The 18,765-nt window shown below is 43.3% G+C and overlaps 2 protein-coding genes across 2 annotated transcripts in view; one reads left to right on the top strand and one right to left on the bottom strand.

Moving 5' to 3' along the window:
• The first annotated feature begins 157 nt into the window (after nucleotides 1-157).
• LOC105395921 (tyrosine-protein kinase receptor torso) lies at nucleotides 158-11,900 on the top strand. Its single transcript, XM_038106365.2, has 13 exons — nucleotides 158-319; nucleotides 1,659-1,926; nucleotides 2,306-2,376; nucleotides 2,649-2,772; nucleotides 5,556-5,707; nucleotides 5,965-6,079; nucleotides 6,638-6,762; nucleotides 7,316-7,511; nucleotides 8,045-8,210; nucleotides 8,519-8,953; nucleotides 9,294-9,431; nucleotides 10,180-10,359; nucleotides 11,169-11,900. Exons 1-13 carry the CDS (start codon nucleotides 158-160, stop codon nucleotides 11,299-11,301), a joined length of 2,265 nt encoding a protein of 754 aa, XP_037962293.2. The 3' UTR covers nucleotides 11,302-11,900.
• Nucleotides 11,901-14,660: 2,760 nt separating this feature from the next.
• LOC105395864 (dnaJ homolog subfamily C member 13) overlaps nucleotides 14,661-18,765 on the bottom strand; it is a 59,457-nt gene continuing 55,352 nt past the window's right edge. The window contains exons 35-39 of the mRNA XM_048627956.1: nucleotides 18,345-18,561; nucleotides 17,847-18,014; nucleotides 16,463-16,609; nucleotides 15,211-15,436; nucleotides 14,661-14,818 (exon numbers count right to left, since the gene is read on the bottom strand). Coding sequence (XP_048483913.1) covers nucleotides 14,745-14,818; nucleotides 15,211-15,436; nucleotides 16,463-16,609; nucleotides 17,847-18,014; nucleotides 18,345-18,561 — 832 coding nt within the window. The 3' untranslated portion in view covers nucleotides 14,661-14,744. The remainder of the gene's footprint in view (nucleotides 14,819-15,210; nucleotides 15,437-16,462; nucleotides 16,610-17,846; nucleotides 18,015-18,344; nucleotides 18,562-18,765) is intronic.

Below are 18,765 nucleotides of genomic sequence, written 5' to 3'. Positions count from 1 at the left end.
AAATATTTATTCCTTTAGCCATAGGTAGATATTCAAAGACAAGGTTGTAATCTTCTATTATGTACGTGCACTAGGCACCTGTGACAGTAGAAACCGCTGTGTGGTGTAGACTATGAGTAAAAAGAACTGTACTTACTTGTAATAAAATTATAAACAAATGAACCTCACCCCAGGCGCTCCCCTGAACCCTGGCTCAGCCGCGGCGGGTCCGGAGGCCCGGGTGCTGAAGACCTCGGCGCGCCACGTGTCGCTGGCGGTGGGCGGCTCCGGCCACTACCGTCTCGTAGTGCTGGTGCCCACCAATGACAGCAAGACGCTGGTGAGCATTTGGAATGTGATCTGTCAGCTTCCTTTTTAGGGTTCCGTAGCCAAAATGGCAAAAACGGAACCCTTATAGTTTCGTCATGTCCGTCTGTCCGTCTGTCCGTCTGTCACAGCCGATTTACTCGGAAACTATAAGTACTACAGTGATGAAATTTGATGGGAATATGTGTTGTATGAACCGCTACAAAAATATGACACTAAATAGTAAAAAAAAGAATTGGGGGTGGAGCCCCCCATACATGTAACTGAGGGATGAAATTTTTTTTTTCGATGTACATACCCGTGTGGGGTATCAATGGAAAGGTCTTTTAAAATGATATAAAGTTTTCTAAAAAACATTTTTCTTAAAGTGAACGGTTTTTGAGATATCAGCTCTCAAAGTCGTAAAAAGTATGTCCCCCCCCCTCTATTTTTATAACTACGGGGTATAAAATTCTAAAAAAAATAGAGGTGATGCATGCTAATTAACTCTTTCAACGATTTTTGGTTTGATCAAAGTATCTCTTATAGTTTTTGAGATAGGTTGATTTAACTGTAATTTTGGTTAAGTTATTGTGCTTACACTGAAAACGATGGCTGAACCTTATAAGATAGATCAAAAAATAAATTGACATAATAAGTTTATTATATTTGCTGCTACGGAACCCTTTGTGCGCGAGCCCGACTCGCACTTGGCCGGTTTTTTAAAATTAAGTTAATTAATTACAGTCAGATAGAAATACGTAATAACATGTATGTACTTTGACTATAATATTAGTAATAACAAATGAAAGTGAATTGTCAGTTTCCACAAATAGTTAACAGTAAAAATCTTACCAAGATTTAATTAATTACATAGTGTAGGTATCAGCATAATAACATACTTATTATACTTACTGTTAATGTCAATAAAGTATACTTCAATAGTATTATCCACTGTGTTACTTTATTACTAAGTAGGTATTACATAATAAATAGTTCTAACAAAATGTCAAAGATAGGTCAATGTGCGTACTACCATAGTAACTTACTTTGTAGTCGAATTGCAGTTGTGTCGCAGTATTATCGTATTGCATCAATATTTATTTAAATTAAATCTGACCTTTTCATCGAGCGCGATGCCCAATCCATAACAAAATAAGCAATCAGCAGATAAAATTACAAACATGAACTTTTGATAATGAACGCCTACTAAAGTACGTCATTCACTTTATAATTTCACTAAGACGACATTGCAGTTAATAGTAAATTGTTGTTACTTAACCCGTAGGGCCCTTGTAACTTAGAGATAAGATGTTTCATTAATTTGTGCTGTTTTATGCGTCATTGTGGAGTTGACAACTGTGCAATTTCAGGCACCATACCAGCTTCTATACCCAGATGAGGGCACGGCCACCATATCCACTTCTGGCAAAGACAACCTTCGCATCTGGACGGCGACCCTGAGCGACACCGGGCGACGGGGGCTCTGGACCATCGGACCTAAAGTGCCCAAGATACACAAGGTCGAGACAGTGGAAAACAAGACTTATGTCGTAGAGTTAGCGGAGAACTTCACTATTGAAAATGCTACCCTGAAATATCCGACCCTGAGAGCTGTATTTAGATGGAACAGCAGTGAGGGTAAGATCCTTAATTTTATTTAATTATTATCAACGAATCAAGCGTATTTAGCAATAAATTATGTAACCAGCCACTTAAAGCCTTCGACGAGAGCACTGTAGTAGAAGAATAACAGATTTTCAGGTGAAAAGCGGCTCATAATGTAAATCCTAACTAATATATATGCGAAAGTAACTGTGTCTGTCTGTCTGTCTGTAACTCTTTCATGCCAAAACTACTGAACGAATTTGAAAGAAATTTGGTACAGATATGGCCTAGACTTTAAGGAAAAATATACTTTTTATCCCGGATTTCCCACGGGAAAACTTTTTAAGGCGAAGCGAACCTCGCGGGAAACGCTAGTAATGAATAAATACTGATATTTTAAAATCCTTCACAGAGAACGAGGAGTTTCTGGTGACAAACATTTGTGAGAGGCTGGATCTGGGTGAAACCTACATCAATACCACAGTAAGTTTGTGTTGTTTTATGATAGTTTAATGCTATGAAAACTCCCTCTGATATACGAATCCTGCAGAATCCGGCCTGCCTGTCCTACCTCCTAGTAATAATAGCTACCTACAGCTACAACTGACACCCTGGATCAACATACAGGCACTTTCATCGCTGAATTCGCACATGAAATGTTTCTCAGCGAAACAGGACCACCACAGTAATCCAACCGTCCTTTCGCCTCCTACCCTGATTACTCCCAACACATTGACACAGACCTATCCTTCCAGAACGAGCCGTCAGTCTCCTTAACGGGCCTGGTGCTGAACGACACGTGCACGCTGACGGTGCGCGCGCAGCTCGGCCAGGGCTCCCTGGTGTACCGCACCCCGGAGAGCATCGGAGAACATTATGGTGAGAGAGCTATACTAAGGAGGATATAGGACCTCTTTTCTGGATATCGGTTAACGAGTGTCGCGCGTAGCTAATGCCTGAGCCTGAGCATCGACGCACGGAATTTCACATTGCAATTTTAACCTGATATGCATACTTAATTAACTATCCAAAATGCATGCACGAAGTGTTCGGGTGAATAAGCTTCCTCGAGTGAAGTATTACCGGTAATACGCCACCCAGGAGCCGGCTCCTGTCATACACGTTCGGTGTACCGTCAGCCACTGATGCTAATATGAGTGGCCAATCGGGAACACCCAAATATTCCGAAAAACTTTTTTCCGAATTTGATAACCCCGAATATGTAATTTACGAAATATTGCAATACCGATTTTTTAAAATACCGAATTATAATAATCACGAAAATTATAATTTCGAATATTATAATCACGAATATTGTTATTACGATTGTTAAATATACGAACGTTAAAAAATACGATTACTTTAATATACGAAAAATAAAATACCGATTTATTATAATCACGAAAAAGTCAAATCCCGATCGGAAATATGATAATTCGTGATTTTGACAAAAAAACATAAACGTCTTTAAAACTTTAGAACCAAAACCAAAAGATAGGTGCGACGACGAGCAAAGCGAGGAGGAGCGTGTTAGGTGCACATAGATATCGAAAAACAAAGCGGAGCGCAGCGAAGCGGAGCGGAGCGTTTCAAATATAGAGCAAAACAATTGTTAGGATTTTTATGGTGTTTAAACTTAAAAACCTTAGGACCTAAACCTAAAGATAGGTGCGACGACGAGCAAAGCGAGGAGGAGCGTGTTAGGTGCACATAGATATCGAAAAACAAAGCGGAGCGCAGCGAAGCGGAGCGGAGCGTTTCAAATATAGAGCAAAACAATTGCTAGGATTTTTATGGTGTTTAAACTTAAAAACCTTAGGACCTAAACCTAAAGATAGGTGCGACGACGAGCAAAGCGAGGAGGAGCGTGTTAGGTGCACATAGATATCGAAAAACAAAGCGGAGCGCAGCGAAGCGGAGCGGAGCGTTTCAAATATAGAGCAAAACAATTGTTAGGATTTTTATGGTGTTTAAACTTAAAAACCTTAGGACCTAAACCTAAAGATAGGTGCGACGACGAGCAAAGCGAGGAGGAGCGTGTTAGGTGCACATAGATATCGAAAAACAAAGCGGAGCGCAGCGCGCAGCGAAGCGGAGCGGAGCGTTTCAAATATAGAGCAAAACAATTGCTAGGATTTTTATGGTGTTTAAACTTAAAAACCTTAGGACCTAAACCTAAAGATAGGTGCGACGACGAGCAAAGCGAGGAGGAGCGTGTTAGGTGCACATAGATATCGAAAAACAAAGCGGAGCGTTTCAAATATAGAGCAAAACAATTGCTAGGATTTTTATGGTGTTTAAACTTAAAAACCTAGGTGCACAATTGATATCGAAAAACAAAGCGGAGCGTTTCACATAATATAGCTTAAAAAATATTGTTTTTATACGCATTATGCTGCATTATTCATAATAGATAACCATTTCTTGTTAACTAAGGAACATTCGGGAATTGGTATTTTCGGAATATTAAAACTTCGGGATTCGTATTTTAAATAATTCGATATAATAAAAATCGTACTTTTGAAACATCGAAATAATAATATTCGGAAAATTGACTTTCGTCATTTTAATAAATGTGTTGTTTGAAATTTCGTTTATAAACTATTCGTGATTTTCGTTATTCGGAAACTTAAAATTCGGGATTGTGAAGTATTCGGAACTATGAAATTCGAAATTAAAAAAATCGTTATTTTCATATTCGTAAAAAAGTAATTCGGAATTATGTAGTGTACGTGGTGACAGGATTGGCCACCTGTCACCACGGTGACAAACCCTAGTCTAGCTCATGTCCTCACCTTGAGGTTGTTGAGGTTGCTCACAAAGATTACAATACATAAGAAAATTACTATACTATTACGATCCTATAGATTCTGCCCTATCAATATGGTGATGGCAGCCCCTATAAACTTAGTTATCTGCTTATAAACATTTCCCTATCTCATTAGGTACACTGTTATAGCTAATAAGTAGGTACTTAAGTGCGACTCCCCCTGCTTTATTACTTGATTGAATACGCAGTAATTGAAATGTCTATCGCATTCACCTTCAATTTTATTGGAGGTGGAAAATAAATAGACAATGCAGACAATTCTAGAAAAGTGCTTGCTTAGGCATGGCACAGCAGTGTTAAAGGAACCCAGTATTTTCTTCTAACTGGGACAGATAGCGAGAAAAGTTCACATGTCTGTGTATTAACATACAGTTAGCATAATCGCAGAAATGCATGCAAATGTTACAATACGGAGAACACGAATGCATACGAAAGCCGCTAGACTGCACAAATGCATAGCAAACAGATGTTCTTGAAAGAATCAGCGGTCATATAACGGATTCACTTCCATTTGAATAACAAATTAGTTTTCTCGACCGTCGACGCTTTTAATAGGACTGACTTTAAAGTTTCCACCTTTCCACCGTAAATGTTGTCTCGTATCGTCAACTGGGCTTTAAAATACTGGTAGTTGCACCTTTAGATAAAATTTAGAGTACAAAGCTCACTCTCATGAAAAAGGATCCGGTACACCAATATCATTATCATCATTGAAATCTTGACAGGCGATTTTGCAAAATTACAACTGGAAATCTTTACTGCTTCCATACTTAGTTTCAATCACTGTCTGTATAAGTATAGTTAACACCTTTTTAACATTTCCACCCGCCAGTTCCCGAGATCCCCCAGAACGTGTCCATCACCTCCTCGCCGGGGCTGCAGGCGTGGAGCGTGCGCGTGCGCTGGGCGCCCCCGCGCCGCCGCCCGCTGCTGTACACTGTCACCGTGCACGCGACCAACACCGTCAATGTCACCGTGGCCGGGGTATGTTCCTCTCTACCCACGCTACATCATCTCCTCGCCGGTGCAGGCGTAGAATCCAGTTGATTCCTTCGTGTGGAAATGATGTTGGTCAACCTGTCTTGGCCTCCCTCATCCACCACTTCTGCCTAATATCTCAAGTAACACGTTTTAACGTTCAAGATTTCCATCGTAGTGTACATGCACTTCTACTTTGCTAACCAAGCTTACCTTCAAATAGCCTTTCTAAAACCAGAAGTAAAATAAGTTGTCTCCCTCAGAACGCGACATCAGCGACTGTAACCGATGTGGTTGGGGAAGACCTGTTCAACGTCACCATAGTGGCAGTGACGCCGCGCGGCAACGCACACGTCACGAGGCGAGCCCTGTTCCCACGTGAGTTTCAACCCTCATGCAGAATAGTAACGGCATCGCTTTTTTCAACCTCGAGAACCCCTGGAGCTACTCTAGCTTGATGAAATACGAGTACTATCTGGTTCCGGGGATCTGCTGCCCTAACCACGACTCGACTCTATCTCGTTTCATTGAACATAATAGATACCGATTGCATGATAACTCTTATTTCCGTCAAGCAAGAGTTCAGCTCATTGTCATACTTACCTAATCTAATGAAACCAAGATATATCTGGGAGCATGGTGATAGGGTACTTAACTTTAAGCCACCAATACACTATCATATTTTATTATACTTACCTAAGATATAAAATGACTAAGCATGCAAGTTGCTGCCCCTCTCGATTCTCATTATGTCATCACATTGCATTTGAATGATTAAATTTACGAACATCTCGAAATACACTATTGGATCCTGAATGGGTAGGTAGCACAAAACTTCAAGAATTATGCTTCAGATATCCGCATTTCTGCTATTCTAGAATAGGTATAGAACTAGATATAAAGGTTGTGAAACTAAATCACGACCGTCTGTTTCAGGGCCATCAACATTAGGTCTCACAATAACTGGATCATCATCAGCTGTTCTATTATTTGCCATATTAGCCGTTGGAGTCCTCATCATGAGGAATCGACGCAAACCCGACCCTAACGATTGGTATCCGGTAGGTAACCGCTGCTAGTGCATTAAACGAGCTTCTTAATTTGGTGCGGTTCTGCTTGGCTTTCATTTTCTCCTTATTATGCATGCGGCATGCGGTGGCATTTACTCCATAACTTATCATGGCTGAGTGATTTGATTTAGTACTGTTTAGATCGAGTGGATAAAGTGTGAATTGTGTTCTCGTTTTACTATATACCTACATTTTATCTAAGAATCGAAATAAAAACCTCAGCCATCGATATGAATATGAACAAGGGTGTGGCGTCCATATTGTACCAGTGTCTAAAATTCTGGACCCCGACTGGTCCTATTTCGACCGGATAATGAATATAATTATAGGTACTATATAGTGTGACGATTAGTGCTGCTGTGTACTTCCTGAGGTATGCGAGCGGCGAGACGGGGGGAGAATCGGCTACTGCGCTCTGTCACGTCTCAATCCCAGTGTCTGTCACGTTCGTTGCGGCCTCGCCCCGCACCTCACCGCGCTTGCCTCAAGGAGTGCACAGCACTAACATGCACACTTACCGTTCTAAAACCTCACCACCCCACAGGACACCATCAGCACGTCCCCCAGCAAGGGCTACACCCTCGACACCTTCGCGGACGTGTCGCTGGCGCCGGACGGGTGGGAGGTGCGCGCGGAGCGGCTGCGCCTGCACGAGGTGCTCGGAGAGGGGGCGTTCGGCGTCGTGCGGCGCGGCACCCTGGCGCCCGCCGCCGCCGACGTCGCCGTCAAGATGCTTAAAGGTGAGGAGCATATGATGATGATGAAGACCAATTATGAAATTCCGTATATTAATTATTATTTACCGCGAATTTTGTTATTCTGATTTCTTTTTCGGGCTTAGATATAACAGGCTGCATATGTAGGTTTCGGCTTAGTATACCTACTTACCCTTTTTGCAACATTCTGTATAGAGATTCAAAATGAAGCGCTGGGTTCTCCCAGCGAATTTCAACTTTTTACTTCAGTCTGTAAGGCGAAGCAAAGCATTTATAACAAAAATAAAAAAATCTTCAGAATGAAATATGTAAGCCTGCACAGAAACTTGACCACATTGCATCTGAAATAATCATTGCAACGTTGTGTTACGTGCAATCCACTGTACAATATACAAAGAGCCGAGTGAAGCTAAACAACACAACTCAAACCGTCACACACTACAATCAATGCTCACCGATCCCTCTCCCCCGCAGACTGTCCATCAGTAGATGAGGTTTTACCTATCCCTGTCTTTGTAGCTAATTTATTAATGAGTCAAGATTTTGTCTCCTCGCAGACTGTCCATCAGTAGAAGAGGTCCGGTCGTTCCGCGCAGAGATGGAGCTGATGAAGAGCGTCGGCGCGCACCCGCACGTGGTGTCGCTGCTGGGCTGCTGCAGCCGCGCCCGGCCCATGATCATCGCCGAGTACTGCGCGAGGGGCGACCTGCTCAACTATCTGAGGTGAGGGCCATTATCATCATTTTATCAGTAATGTAAAGATGTATACAGGATGTTGCAAAAAGGGTATCCTAAGCCGAAACCTACATGTGCAGCATGATATGTCTAAGCCCGAAACTATAATCAGAATTTCAAAATTCGGGAAAAAAATTGTTTTCTTTAAGTACTTATACAAAATTTGTTGGTCACGTGACTATTTACTATGGAGAATGAATTATTTTTTTCGCGAATTTTGAAATTCTGATTTCAGTTTCGGGCTTAGATATACCATGCTGCACATGTAGTTTTCAATCAATAATTTTTCCCAACAGATGCGCGTGGGGCATCATGGTGTCAAAACGTAACGCGAAATACTACAACAACAACACAGAAGTCAGCAGCAACTACCGGAACGACTTGTTCAAGAACCTCGCCATAAAAGACTATTCCAAGCTCGTGGTCAACAAACTGTACGACTTGCAAGGAGTTTGTGACTCGGAGCTCACGCAAGTGGACTTGCTATCCTTCTGCAGACAAATAGCTATGGGCATGGAATTCCTAGCTTCTAACAGAGTGGTCCATAGAGACTTGGCAGCGCGGAATGTTCTGGTCTCTTCAGATAGGACGTTGAAGATAGCAGACTTCGGGCTGAGCAGGGACGTGTATCAGGAGAATCAGTATAAGCAGAAGGGTTCGGCGAAGCTCCCTATCAAATGGATGGCTCTGGAATCTCTGACGCACCGGATCTACACGTCGCAGAGTGATGTGTGAGTATTTACAACAATTTACTTCATTTCCATTTGATTTCTTGTTAAACAATATAGGTAACTAATAATAAAAAGAAGTATACCTATAGGAAGTGGCGGCCACACACACTCCGGTCCACTGATAGGTGTGAATGGGTCCAATGTGTGTTTTCTTTTGGTCGAGTTCTGGAATAGAGGCGATGAACAGGCAAATATAGCGTGGGACGCAATCTAGCCTGATTGTCCGACGACCTTAACACGTATTAGTTAAATAAGGAAAGCATATGTCCAGAAAATTCTATGAAAGTCTGTTGACTGAAGATGAAAATGCCAACTTATAAAACCCTTCCATTCATTTCAGCTGGTCGTTCGGCGTGGTGATGTGGGAGGTGGTGACGGTGGGCGGATCCCCGTACCCGGGCGTGTCCGCGGCGCAGCTGCCGCGGCTACTGCGGACTGGCTACCGGATGCCGAAGCCTAGCAACTGCTCTAAACAACTGTGAGTGTGAGGGTTTACTGCTTTCAGATTAGGGTAGCCCGTAGATGGGTAAGAGGTCTATATACGACCATGGATTAGAAGGTTCTGTCCGCATGATTTCTTTTCCTTCCAAAGATTATACGTTCAAGAGAGATGACATACAAAAATAATACATTTGCGTTCCGCTTACCTACTTAGTTAATTATTTAATGGATCCAGTTTTAGCCGTAGCTGCCAAGAGCGGTGGTAGCTCAGTCGGGTAAGCGCCCGCTTCTCACGCCAGAGATGCGGGTTCGATCCCGGCGCTGACATGTACCAATGAGTTCTTTTAACTTAAGTACAATGTATATGTATACCATCGCTCTTACGGTGAAGGAAAACATCGTGAGGAAACCTGCATATCTAGATCTAGCACATCTAGATATGTGAACCCACCAACCCGCAGTGGACCAGCGTGGTGTGGAAATGGTCCAAGCTTAGGAAGGCACTTTAGACCTTGGGGATATGCACAAAGGTTCCATTCGAGAGAGCCAGGTGCAGGTACTTACACCCCCACAGAGAATAGAATAGAATAGAATAGAATAGCCGTAGCTGCCATTGTATTGCCAGATTTGCAAGCAGAACGGCCAGTTACGTGGTTTGGTGTCATGTAAATAAAGACACCCTTTTGGGAATACAGACTATTTACTAAAAACTTTTCTGCTCAGAAATTTACTAATACTAAGACTAAAGATTTTCTTTACTCAACCTTATCCCCTTATCCCTACAGCTACGAGCTAATGCAGTCGTGCTGGTCCAGTCGCGCGCGCGACCGGCCCACGTTCACGGAGCTGCACCGCGCGCTGGACTCGCTACTCAACGCGCAGGCGCAGGACTACCTCACGCTGGAGCTGGACGACGACGCGCCCGCCACGCCGCGCCCGCCCCGGCACAGGGGACTCCTCGCCAGGTGAGAGACAGCTGATGGTCCTACACTGGTGACGTCACCGGCCCACTACCTCACGCTGGAGCTGGACGACGACGCGCCCGCCACGCCGCGCCCGCCCCGGCACAGGGGACTCCTCGCCAGGTGAGAGACAGCTGGTGGTTGCTACACTGGTGACGTCACCGGCCCACTACCTCACGCTGGAGCTGGACGACGACGCGCCCGCCACGCCGCGCCCGCCCCGGCACAGGGGACTCCTCGCCAGGTGAGAGACAGCTGATGGTCCTACACTGGTGACGTCACCGGCCCACTACCTCACGCTGGAGCTGGACGACGACGCGCCCGCCACGCCGCGCCCGCCCCGGTACAGGGGACTCCTCGCCAGGTGAGAGATTGCCTCATGGATTCTAGATTCCATTATGATACGTCACACAGCGTGTCGAACTATTAAAACTAAGTTGCCTCTGCATCACGTTGCTGCCTCACTAGAAGCGATTCCTCATTGAATATAAATAAAGAATTTTTGAATTTTTGAATTTTTGAATTTTTGAATTTTTGAATTTTTGAATTTTTGAATTGGTGCTATTATGGCACACTGCCCATCTGACAAAGGCAGATAGGCAACCTACACATCATCGATTATGTTTTAGAGGATTTTAATGAGAAAGGTGGCGTTTCTCTTAGACTCCATAAAATAACATAGCAGATATTTAACAATATATCAGTAATAATGGATTCCCAGATAAAAAAGAAATAGGAAAAGCAGTGGACTCCATATATACCTAAAAAGAGTCAAGTACCTACACACAATATATTATTTGTTTCTGTTACAGGACCAAACGGTACTGGAGCAATAAGACGGACATTTACAACAAGGTGGAGATCTACGAGCGACCGCTGAAGACCTCGCCCAGCAACCACTACACCTCGCCCCCCGACACGCTGTCTAGGACTCAAATTGTGTGAACCAAGCAGGGAGACATGTACTGTGAAAAAATATAAACAGAGGCAGATTGTGATAGGAGTATAGGCTTTACTGCTGTGAATTTACTAATGTTGGTATTAGGAGGCTGTGAAATGGAGGTCCAATTGCAACGATGCTAGTCCTTTACCAAGGGACGAAAATCTAATGAAATGTTTATAACAATGAGTACTTAGAGACATAATTTAGGCAATATGCTTAGGTTTAGGAATTTATTGAATATATAGACAACATCTTCGGGGATAAAACCGTTATTCTTGGTTCTAAGTGCTGTTTAGACAAATGGTTTTAAAACTGACAGAAATCGTATCATCATCATGGTAATAAAGTTCTGAAACACTTGAAATGATGCTTTACCGCCTCTTCGGCATTATTACAGGGAATTATGTAGTCAAATTACTGGCTGGTATTTAGTTAAGTGCATAATATTATTTATAGGTGTCTATTTTGAGCCTACAAATAGGTAATTTTGATTAATTAGACACAATAATGGACCAGTTAATTGACAATATGTAGGCCCTGATTCACAATGTCTGGTTAGTGGCTACCCGTAAGAAAAAAGACGTGCTGTCACTCTCTGTTATTATTTTTTTGACAGTGACAGCATGTATTTTATCTCACAGGTAGCCACGTACCAGACATTGTGAAACAGGGCCTTAATCTCATAAATTAATATTTTTGGAACTTTTACATATTAAATAAATGTTTTTCAACTTACCTACATAACACATAGTATTTCACATAAATGGGTATTAGTATTTCATTCGTACTTAGCAATGTCCGTCTATAAGTAGTTCTAGAAAAATAAAGATTTGTATTTTTTCAATATGAACATGAAATTGCCGCCATGACAGGAATTTAATATTGTTTTATTGTATTTTTTTGTAAATAAGTTGTTAATTGTGAATATTTGTAAATTAAGTTATCCTATTGTAAGTAAGTATGCAGTATACGATTAATTTTACTTTGTTGCTACCACTCGTAGCCACCTATTTTATTTTAAACAATAAAGATCTGATTACCTCAAATAAAATCGATTATACAGAGATTTATGGTATATTTTAATCCACATCACCACCACATGCATGAAGGAAGTAGGAATATCATGAAACTCGTAAATAAAAACCATGAATCAGTATCACTTCATAGCATATATTAATATTTATATTTTTACAATGGTATGACTTAAAACTAACATATAAAAATATTCATTTTCTTTCAACCCCTAATGTTGCCAACTGCCTCCCCCTAAAGTCCACATCTTGTGTTTTGACCTCACCGTCCAATAAGATTATAAATAACAGTACAATTATTTATAAATAACAGTACAATGTTACAAGGTTATACCATACGCATGTAAACCATTTTAGTTAGGTTAAGTCAGGTATTTTTATTGAAGACATCCTAGAATAGAAGATATAAAAATACTAAAATTTTGAATAGATACTGATGACCATGACTAATGGCAGTAATTTTTTAACATGGAGAATTCGTTGTATTGCCAAAAACGGTTTAATCAAAACACAAAAATCGACCAACCAACCTGTCTTTTTACAATAACTAAAATTATATTAGACATCTATACGAATTTGAAATTTATAATGAAGACATTATTTGTTTTTGAAAAAAAAAACGGTTGTAAATTCTATGATATGGCGAACGCTTTCAATAACAACAATATTTTTCATAATATTTGAATTTTACATGATTAATACATACATTGGAATAACTAATATTAGACTCATTAGACTTATATTTCTGAATAAATTCTACTAATTTTGAGAGATGATTCCTTTATATCATTTAACATTTTCCAAAGTTACTAAAATTTACGCATGCATTTTAATATATCATAGACTTTTTTTGCATTTAATCTGAATATTTTAATGGCAAGTTATAAATATAATTTAACAAAACAAAAACTAATTTAATCATACTTCTAAAATATAAGACAAAAGAAACTAGAAATGAGTTTATACCATAAAAATTAAGAGAAACAATAAAACAATAGTGATGCTCTTATAACATAAATGGTTACTGGCTAACATACACACGTCTACCAACATCAATAATTTTCCATACAAAATTATGAACTCTACACTCCTCTACTTATCTCATCAGATATCATACAGAAGAATGATACAAAATACGAACCCCTTAGTAAACTATTTACTTCATGTTACATTTAATAATATCCAACGTAGTGTGATTCTATGGAGATCATCATACATTTAATAATCACTGTATCCCGCGCCTCTTACATGATTTTGTTACACTTGCGTCTTATACCAAGTCCAAGTTAACATTTTCGCGAATACTCAGGTTCTCATCACGAAAACGATGGCATAATAGCCAATCACATATTGTTTATTTCGCATGTTCGAGTAAAAAAGGTTTTATTATTTCGCGAAATAAGGCGTAAGACCTTTGTATGTAAATTGTAATACATAACGTTACATAAATACGTAGTATATAAAATACCCAAATATTCTCTACCTTTGGCTGGTAATAATACTTGGTGTCTATGGTATGTTAAAGTGAAGTGTTGCTAGAATAAAGGAATATTTAATAGCATCTACCTAAATATTAAAATTCCGGTTAGCTAAGAAACGAAACTTTTTTTACCTAGAATTTTAGTCTTTGTTTAATTTTAGGACATTGTGGTCCAATTTAAAAGTGCAAAACATACCTACCCAAAACTGGATTTCCAAATTAACAACAAAATACTCATTTCCATGTAAAACTTTTCAGTCTTTACTTTAAACATAGCTATGCTTGTTTTGTTTATTTATTGCATTATTGTATCGCATCAATCGTAGCATTTTTTTTATAATTAAATAAAACAGAAACAAAAAATAAACTTCTTTCTTAAGTCTGCTTCCTACCTCCTAATAAAATCTCTTACGCATATTAATCCTGAAGTCATGGATTGAAGTTCCAAGAGTATTCTATCAAAGTAGTTATAAGTGACACGTTGCAATGAATAATAAACTACGATATTTCGATACGATTAATTGCTTACAAATAAAGATTATCACATAATAGTTTTCATTGGAAAAACACATGGCTGTGCTTTAGAGAAATATAGTTTCACCAAGGTTGCATTGTCTTTATACAGCAATGGAATATAAAACATTTCACCCCAATGATATCGCTAATATAGTCTAATAAAAAGGTATACGGTTCACATTTATTTGTTCAAGGGCGCTAAGTTGGCATCACATACCAATGTTGCCAACCTAAGCCTAATTAAAGGAGGTTCAATGTAGAATCTAATCTAAGTTGGCAACACTTATCAATGTTGCCAACCTGAGCTAATTTAACCTCTTTGCTAAAGACATCTACACCAGCCAGTATTACATCTCGTGAACAAGTATAATGGGGACGTACGTCAGAGCTGCGTCTGCCGCGGCGGCCAAGATGGCGGTCAGTCGATGGGCGGCGGCTGCGCCTGGATGTTTGTCGGCGGCGCTGTCAGGTAGCCGGCCGAGGGTGGGGCCCCTGGGGAAAAAGGTTATCTGTTAAGTTAAACTATTGAGGGCTATTTTTTCAATAGTCAGATAAATGTTATCTAATACAAACATTCAGACGCGACAGTATCAGAATTATTCCCCAGATAACTTTTATCTGGCTATTGAAAGAAAGAAAGAAGTGCCTTAAGTGACATACAAAAACAGGTTATTAGAAAAAGGGTAGGTAAACCAAAACGAGTTGGCTCATGATGTCATTGTAATATATTTTCCAAATACTTTTTAATATGGATATATTATTTATAGTCGACGCGGCCTTAGACTTATCTTATTAGTTGCTCATTATTTGTAATTTATCTTTAGTTACTAATAAAAAGTCCTTTTACGAACTTAACACCACTATCATAGAGCCAAAAAACTAACCTGTAAGCTGATGACAATTATTCGTAGACGTGATAAACAGATCATGCCGTTGCGCCGCGTACTGCTCCCACACGCGGGAGCGAGACAGCACACTCTTCACTCTCTCTCCGTGCAGTTGCGACCTGGACATGGCCTTGAGTGCGTTCACTAGCTGAGCGGCCGTCTGCCCGTCCAGGCCAGACTCTAGGAGGGATAGCAGCTCGCCGATTAGGTCCGTTTCTAGAGCCTGTGGAGAAATGGTTTAGGTATGAGTTTGGAATCATCTATAGAACGTAGAGTCAGGATACAGTATACAGAACAGTAAGTTGTATTTATGTATGGTATTAGATCATTCATTTATTCACCCACGCGACCGTCATCGGTCGTAAGCAGCGGCGCTATAGAACCAAATTGGGTCATGCGGCAGACTAGAGAGTATGCATTTGCTAATACCATTCATTCACTCTCTGGTGACACCAGTTAGCTAACGCCTCGCACGCCACGCCCGCCACGTCGCGGCACGACTTCACCGCCGCGGTTCATTTATTCATTCATTCACTCATTCATTCACTCACTGACCTGAGACACGAGGCGGTCGGTGTTGGCGGAGCTGCTGAAGATGGCGGCCAGCGCCTCGCACGCCACGCCCGCCACGTCCCGGCACGATTTCACCGCCGTCATTCATTCATTCATTCATTCACTCATTCATTCACTCACTGACCTGAGACACGAGGCGGTCGGTGTTGGCGGAGCTGCTGAAGATGGCGGCCAGCGCCTCGCACGCCACGCCCGCCACGTCGCGGCACGACTTCACCGCCGCGGTTCATTTATTCATTCATTCATTCACTCACTGACCTGAGACACGAGGCGGTCGGTGTTGGCGGAGCTGCTGAAGATGGCGGCCAGCGCCTCGCACGCCACGCCCGCCACGTCCCGGCACGATTTCACCGCCGTCATTCATTCATTCATTCACTCATTCATTCACTCACTGACCTGAGACACGAGGCGGTCGGTGTTGGCGGAGCTGCTGAAGATGGCGGCCAGCGCCTCGCACGCCACGCCCGCCACGTCGCGGCACGACTTCACCGCCGTGGTTCATTCATTCATTCATTCATTCATTCATTCACTGACTGACCTGAGACACGAGGCGGTCGGTGTTGGCGGAGCTGCTGAAGATGGCGGCCAGCGCCTCGCACGCCACGCCCGCCACGTCGCGGCACGACTTCACCGCCGTCGTTCATTCATTCATTCACTCATTCATTCACTCACTGACCTGAGACACGAGGCGGTCGGTGTTGGCCGAGCTGCTGAAGATGGCGGCCAGCGCCTCGCACGCCACGCCCGCCACGTCGCGGCACGACTTCACCGCCGCGCGCACGCCCGCCATCACGTCCGTGGATGACAGCGCTGTCACGCACGACTGGAAGAATTAAATGTATGTTAACCAAATAAGTAGGAAATCGCACAACTGGAAGAACAATATTCATGTTTACAAACATCGCATCGATGCTTTGTTATGTTATTGGCGAATGGAGGATGGCGCTGTCACGCACGATTGGAGGGATTAAACTCATGTCAAAAAATTTGCACATTTTTATGTATTGTTGTTAACAAAATTACGTCTGTGGACGATAGTGCTATCACGCACGACTGGATGAATATTCATGTCAGCAAATAGCGCATCTTGATGTTATTTTACGTTATTTTGGAAGAATAATATTTATGTCAGAAAACAACGGCGCGGACGGGCAGCGCCTGGCGCGGGCAGGCGGGCAGCAGGCTGCTAGGTTGTCTCACCTGCGTGCCGGCCACGGCGGCGAGCACGGGCAGCGCCTGGCGCGGGCAGGCGGGCAGCAGGCTGCTAGGTTGTCTCACCTGCGTGCCGGCCACGGCGGCGAGCACGGGCAGCGCCTGGCGCGGGCAGGCGGGCAGCAGGCTGCTAGGGGTGTCTCACCTGCGTGCCGGCCACGGCGGCGAGCACGGGCAGCGCCTGGCGCGGGCAGGCGGGCAGCAGGCTGCTAGGGCTGTCTCACCTGCGTGCCAGCCACGGCGGCGAGCACGGGCAGCGCCTGGCGCGGGCAGGCGGGCAGCAGGCTGCTAGGTTGTCTCACCTGCGTGCCGGCCACGGCGGCGAGCACGGGCAGCGCCTGGCGCGGGCAGGCGAGCAGCAGGCTGCTAGGTTGTCTCACCTGCGTGCCGGCCACGGCGGCGAGCACGGGCAGCGCCTGGCGCGGGCAGGCGGGCAGCAGGCTGCTAGGTTGTCTCACCTGCGTGCCGGCCACGGCGGCGAGCACGGGCAGCGCCTGGCGCGGGCAGGCGGGCAGCAGGCTGCTAGGGCTAGTCTCACCTGCATAACTATATCGCATGAAAATCTCCACCACTCCTCTTTGCAGAAGTTGCATGGAGGAAGATGAAACAGCTTCCCATGTCTTGTTACATTGCAAAGGCGTGGAGACACTACGATCCAAAATCCTCGGATCTCCGGGGTCCCTCCAGGAAGTCATGAGTAACCTAGGTCGTCTACTGGCTTTTTGGCGTGAGCTTGGGTGGCTTAATAGCTAGTCACCCCATAGGTATTTCACGCATAATGGCCCACCTTGGAGGCTAAATGCGGAAAATCAGCTCGCCATGATAGATAGATAGATAGATAGTCTCACCTGCGTGCCGGCCACGGCGGCGAGCACGGGCAGCGCCTGGCGCGGGCAGGCGGGCAGCAGGCGCGCCAGGCGCGGCAGCTCGCCCAGCTGCGCGCACGCGTCGGCCAGCGCGGGCCGCGTGCGCAGGAGGGCGGCCAGGGCCTGCGCGCACACGTCGCCGCGGCTACCCTGTGGACGGAATCATGGTTTGTTTATGACGATGCTCTAGTTATTGAGAAGATTTTTAAGTAATATTTATGTAAAAACGTTATATTTAAAATAAATGCGGACGGACTCCTAATATATCGCCTAGCTTTGTATGCTATTTGTGAGGCTGTCGATACTCTTTTCGATCGCCACTAATTCAACGGCCTCCATTTTCATTTCTTTATTTAAAGCGTTATACGGAGCCGCGTGTGCCAAGTGCACACAATCTTCGTCAGTTACTATTAAGGAATATAAAACATAAATAAAAATGTTATTTCATACTCTATTATGTATACCCCTGCCTCAACATACCTCACTACAATCCTTAGGCAGCGTAGCAAGAGTCTCAGTCAGCAGCTCTTGCAGCAGCTTCTTGGGAGCCCTCACACTCCACTGAGGGTTCTGTAGGAACAGCCGTAGGTACACGCCGCCCACAGCCACCTCGCCCGGCGGCGTCCATTGAGCATTCTGGGTATTGGTGGAGTCTTCGAATAGCGCGTTCGGATCGCGCAGCTGTTTGGATTGGTGCCTGTTGGGAAATTGGGGTGGTTATGTGGTTGTTGTGATTTGTTTTGTGTGTGTTTTGCGTGTATGGATTTGAATGGTAAAGAGAAATTACTGTGTGGATTCAGGAGTCTTGAAGATACTATGCAAGCGAAGTCATTGTTACAGTTATTGCACTCGTATCTATTCCTAATCGGTGCGAAAGTGAATCAATTGTTACACATATTAC

Source organism: Plutella xylostella, chromosome 19 (assembly GCF_932276165.1).
Source record: "Plutella xylostella chromosome 19, ilPluXylo3.1, whole genome shotgun sequence".
Classification (NCBI taxonomy): Eukaryota; Metazoa; Arthropoda; class Insecta; order Lepidoptera; family Plutellidae; genus Plutella; species Plutella xylostella.
Note: the sequence above shows the minus strand (reverse complement) of the source record. Positions and strands in the feature narration are given on the sequence as shown.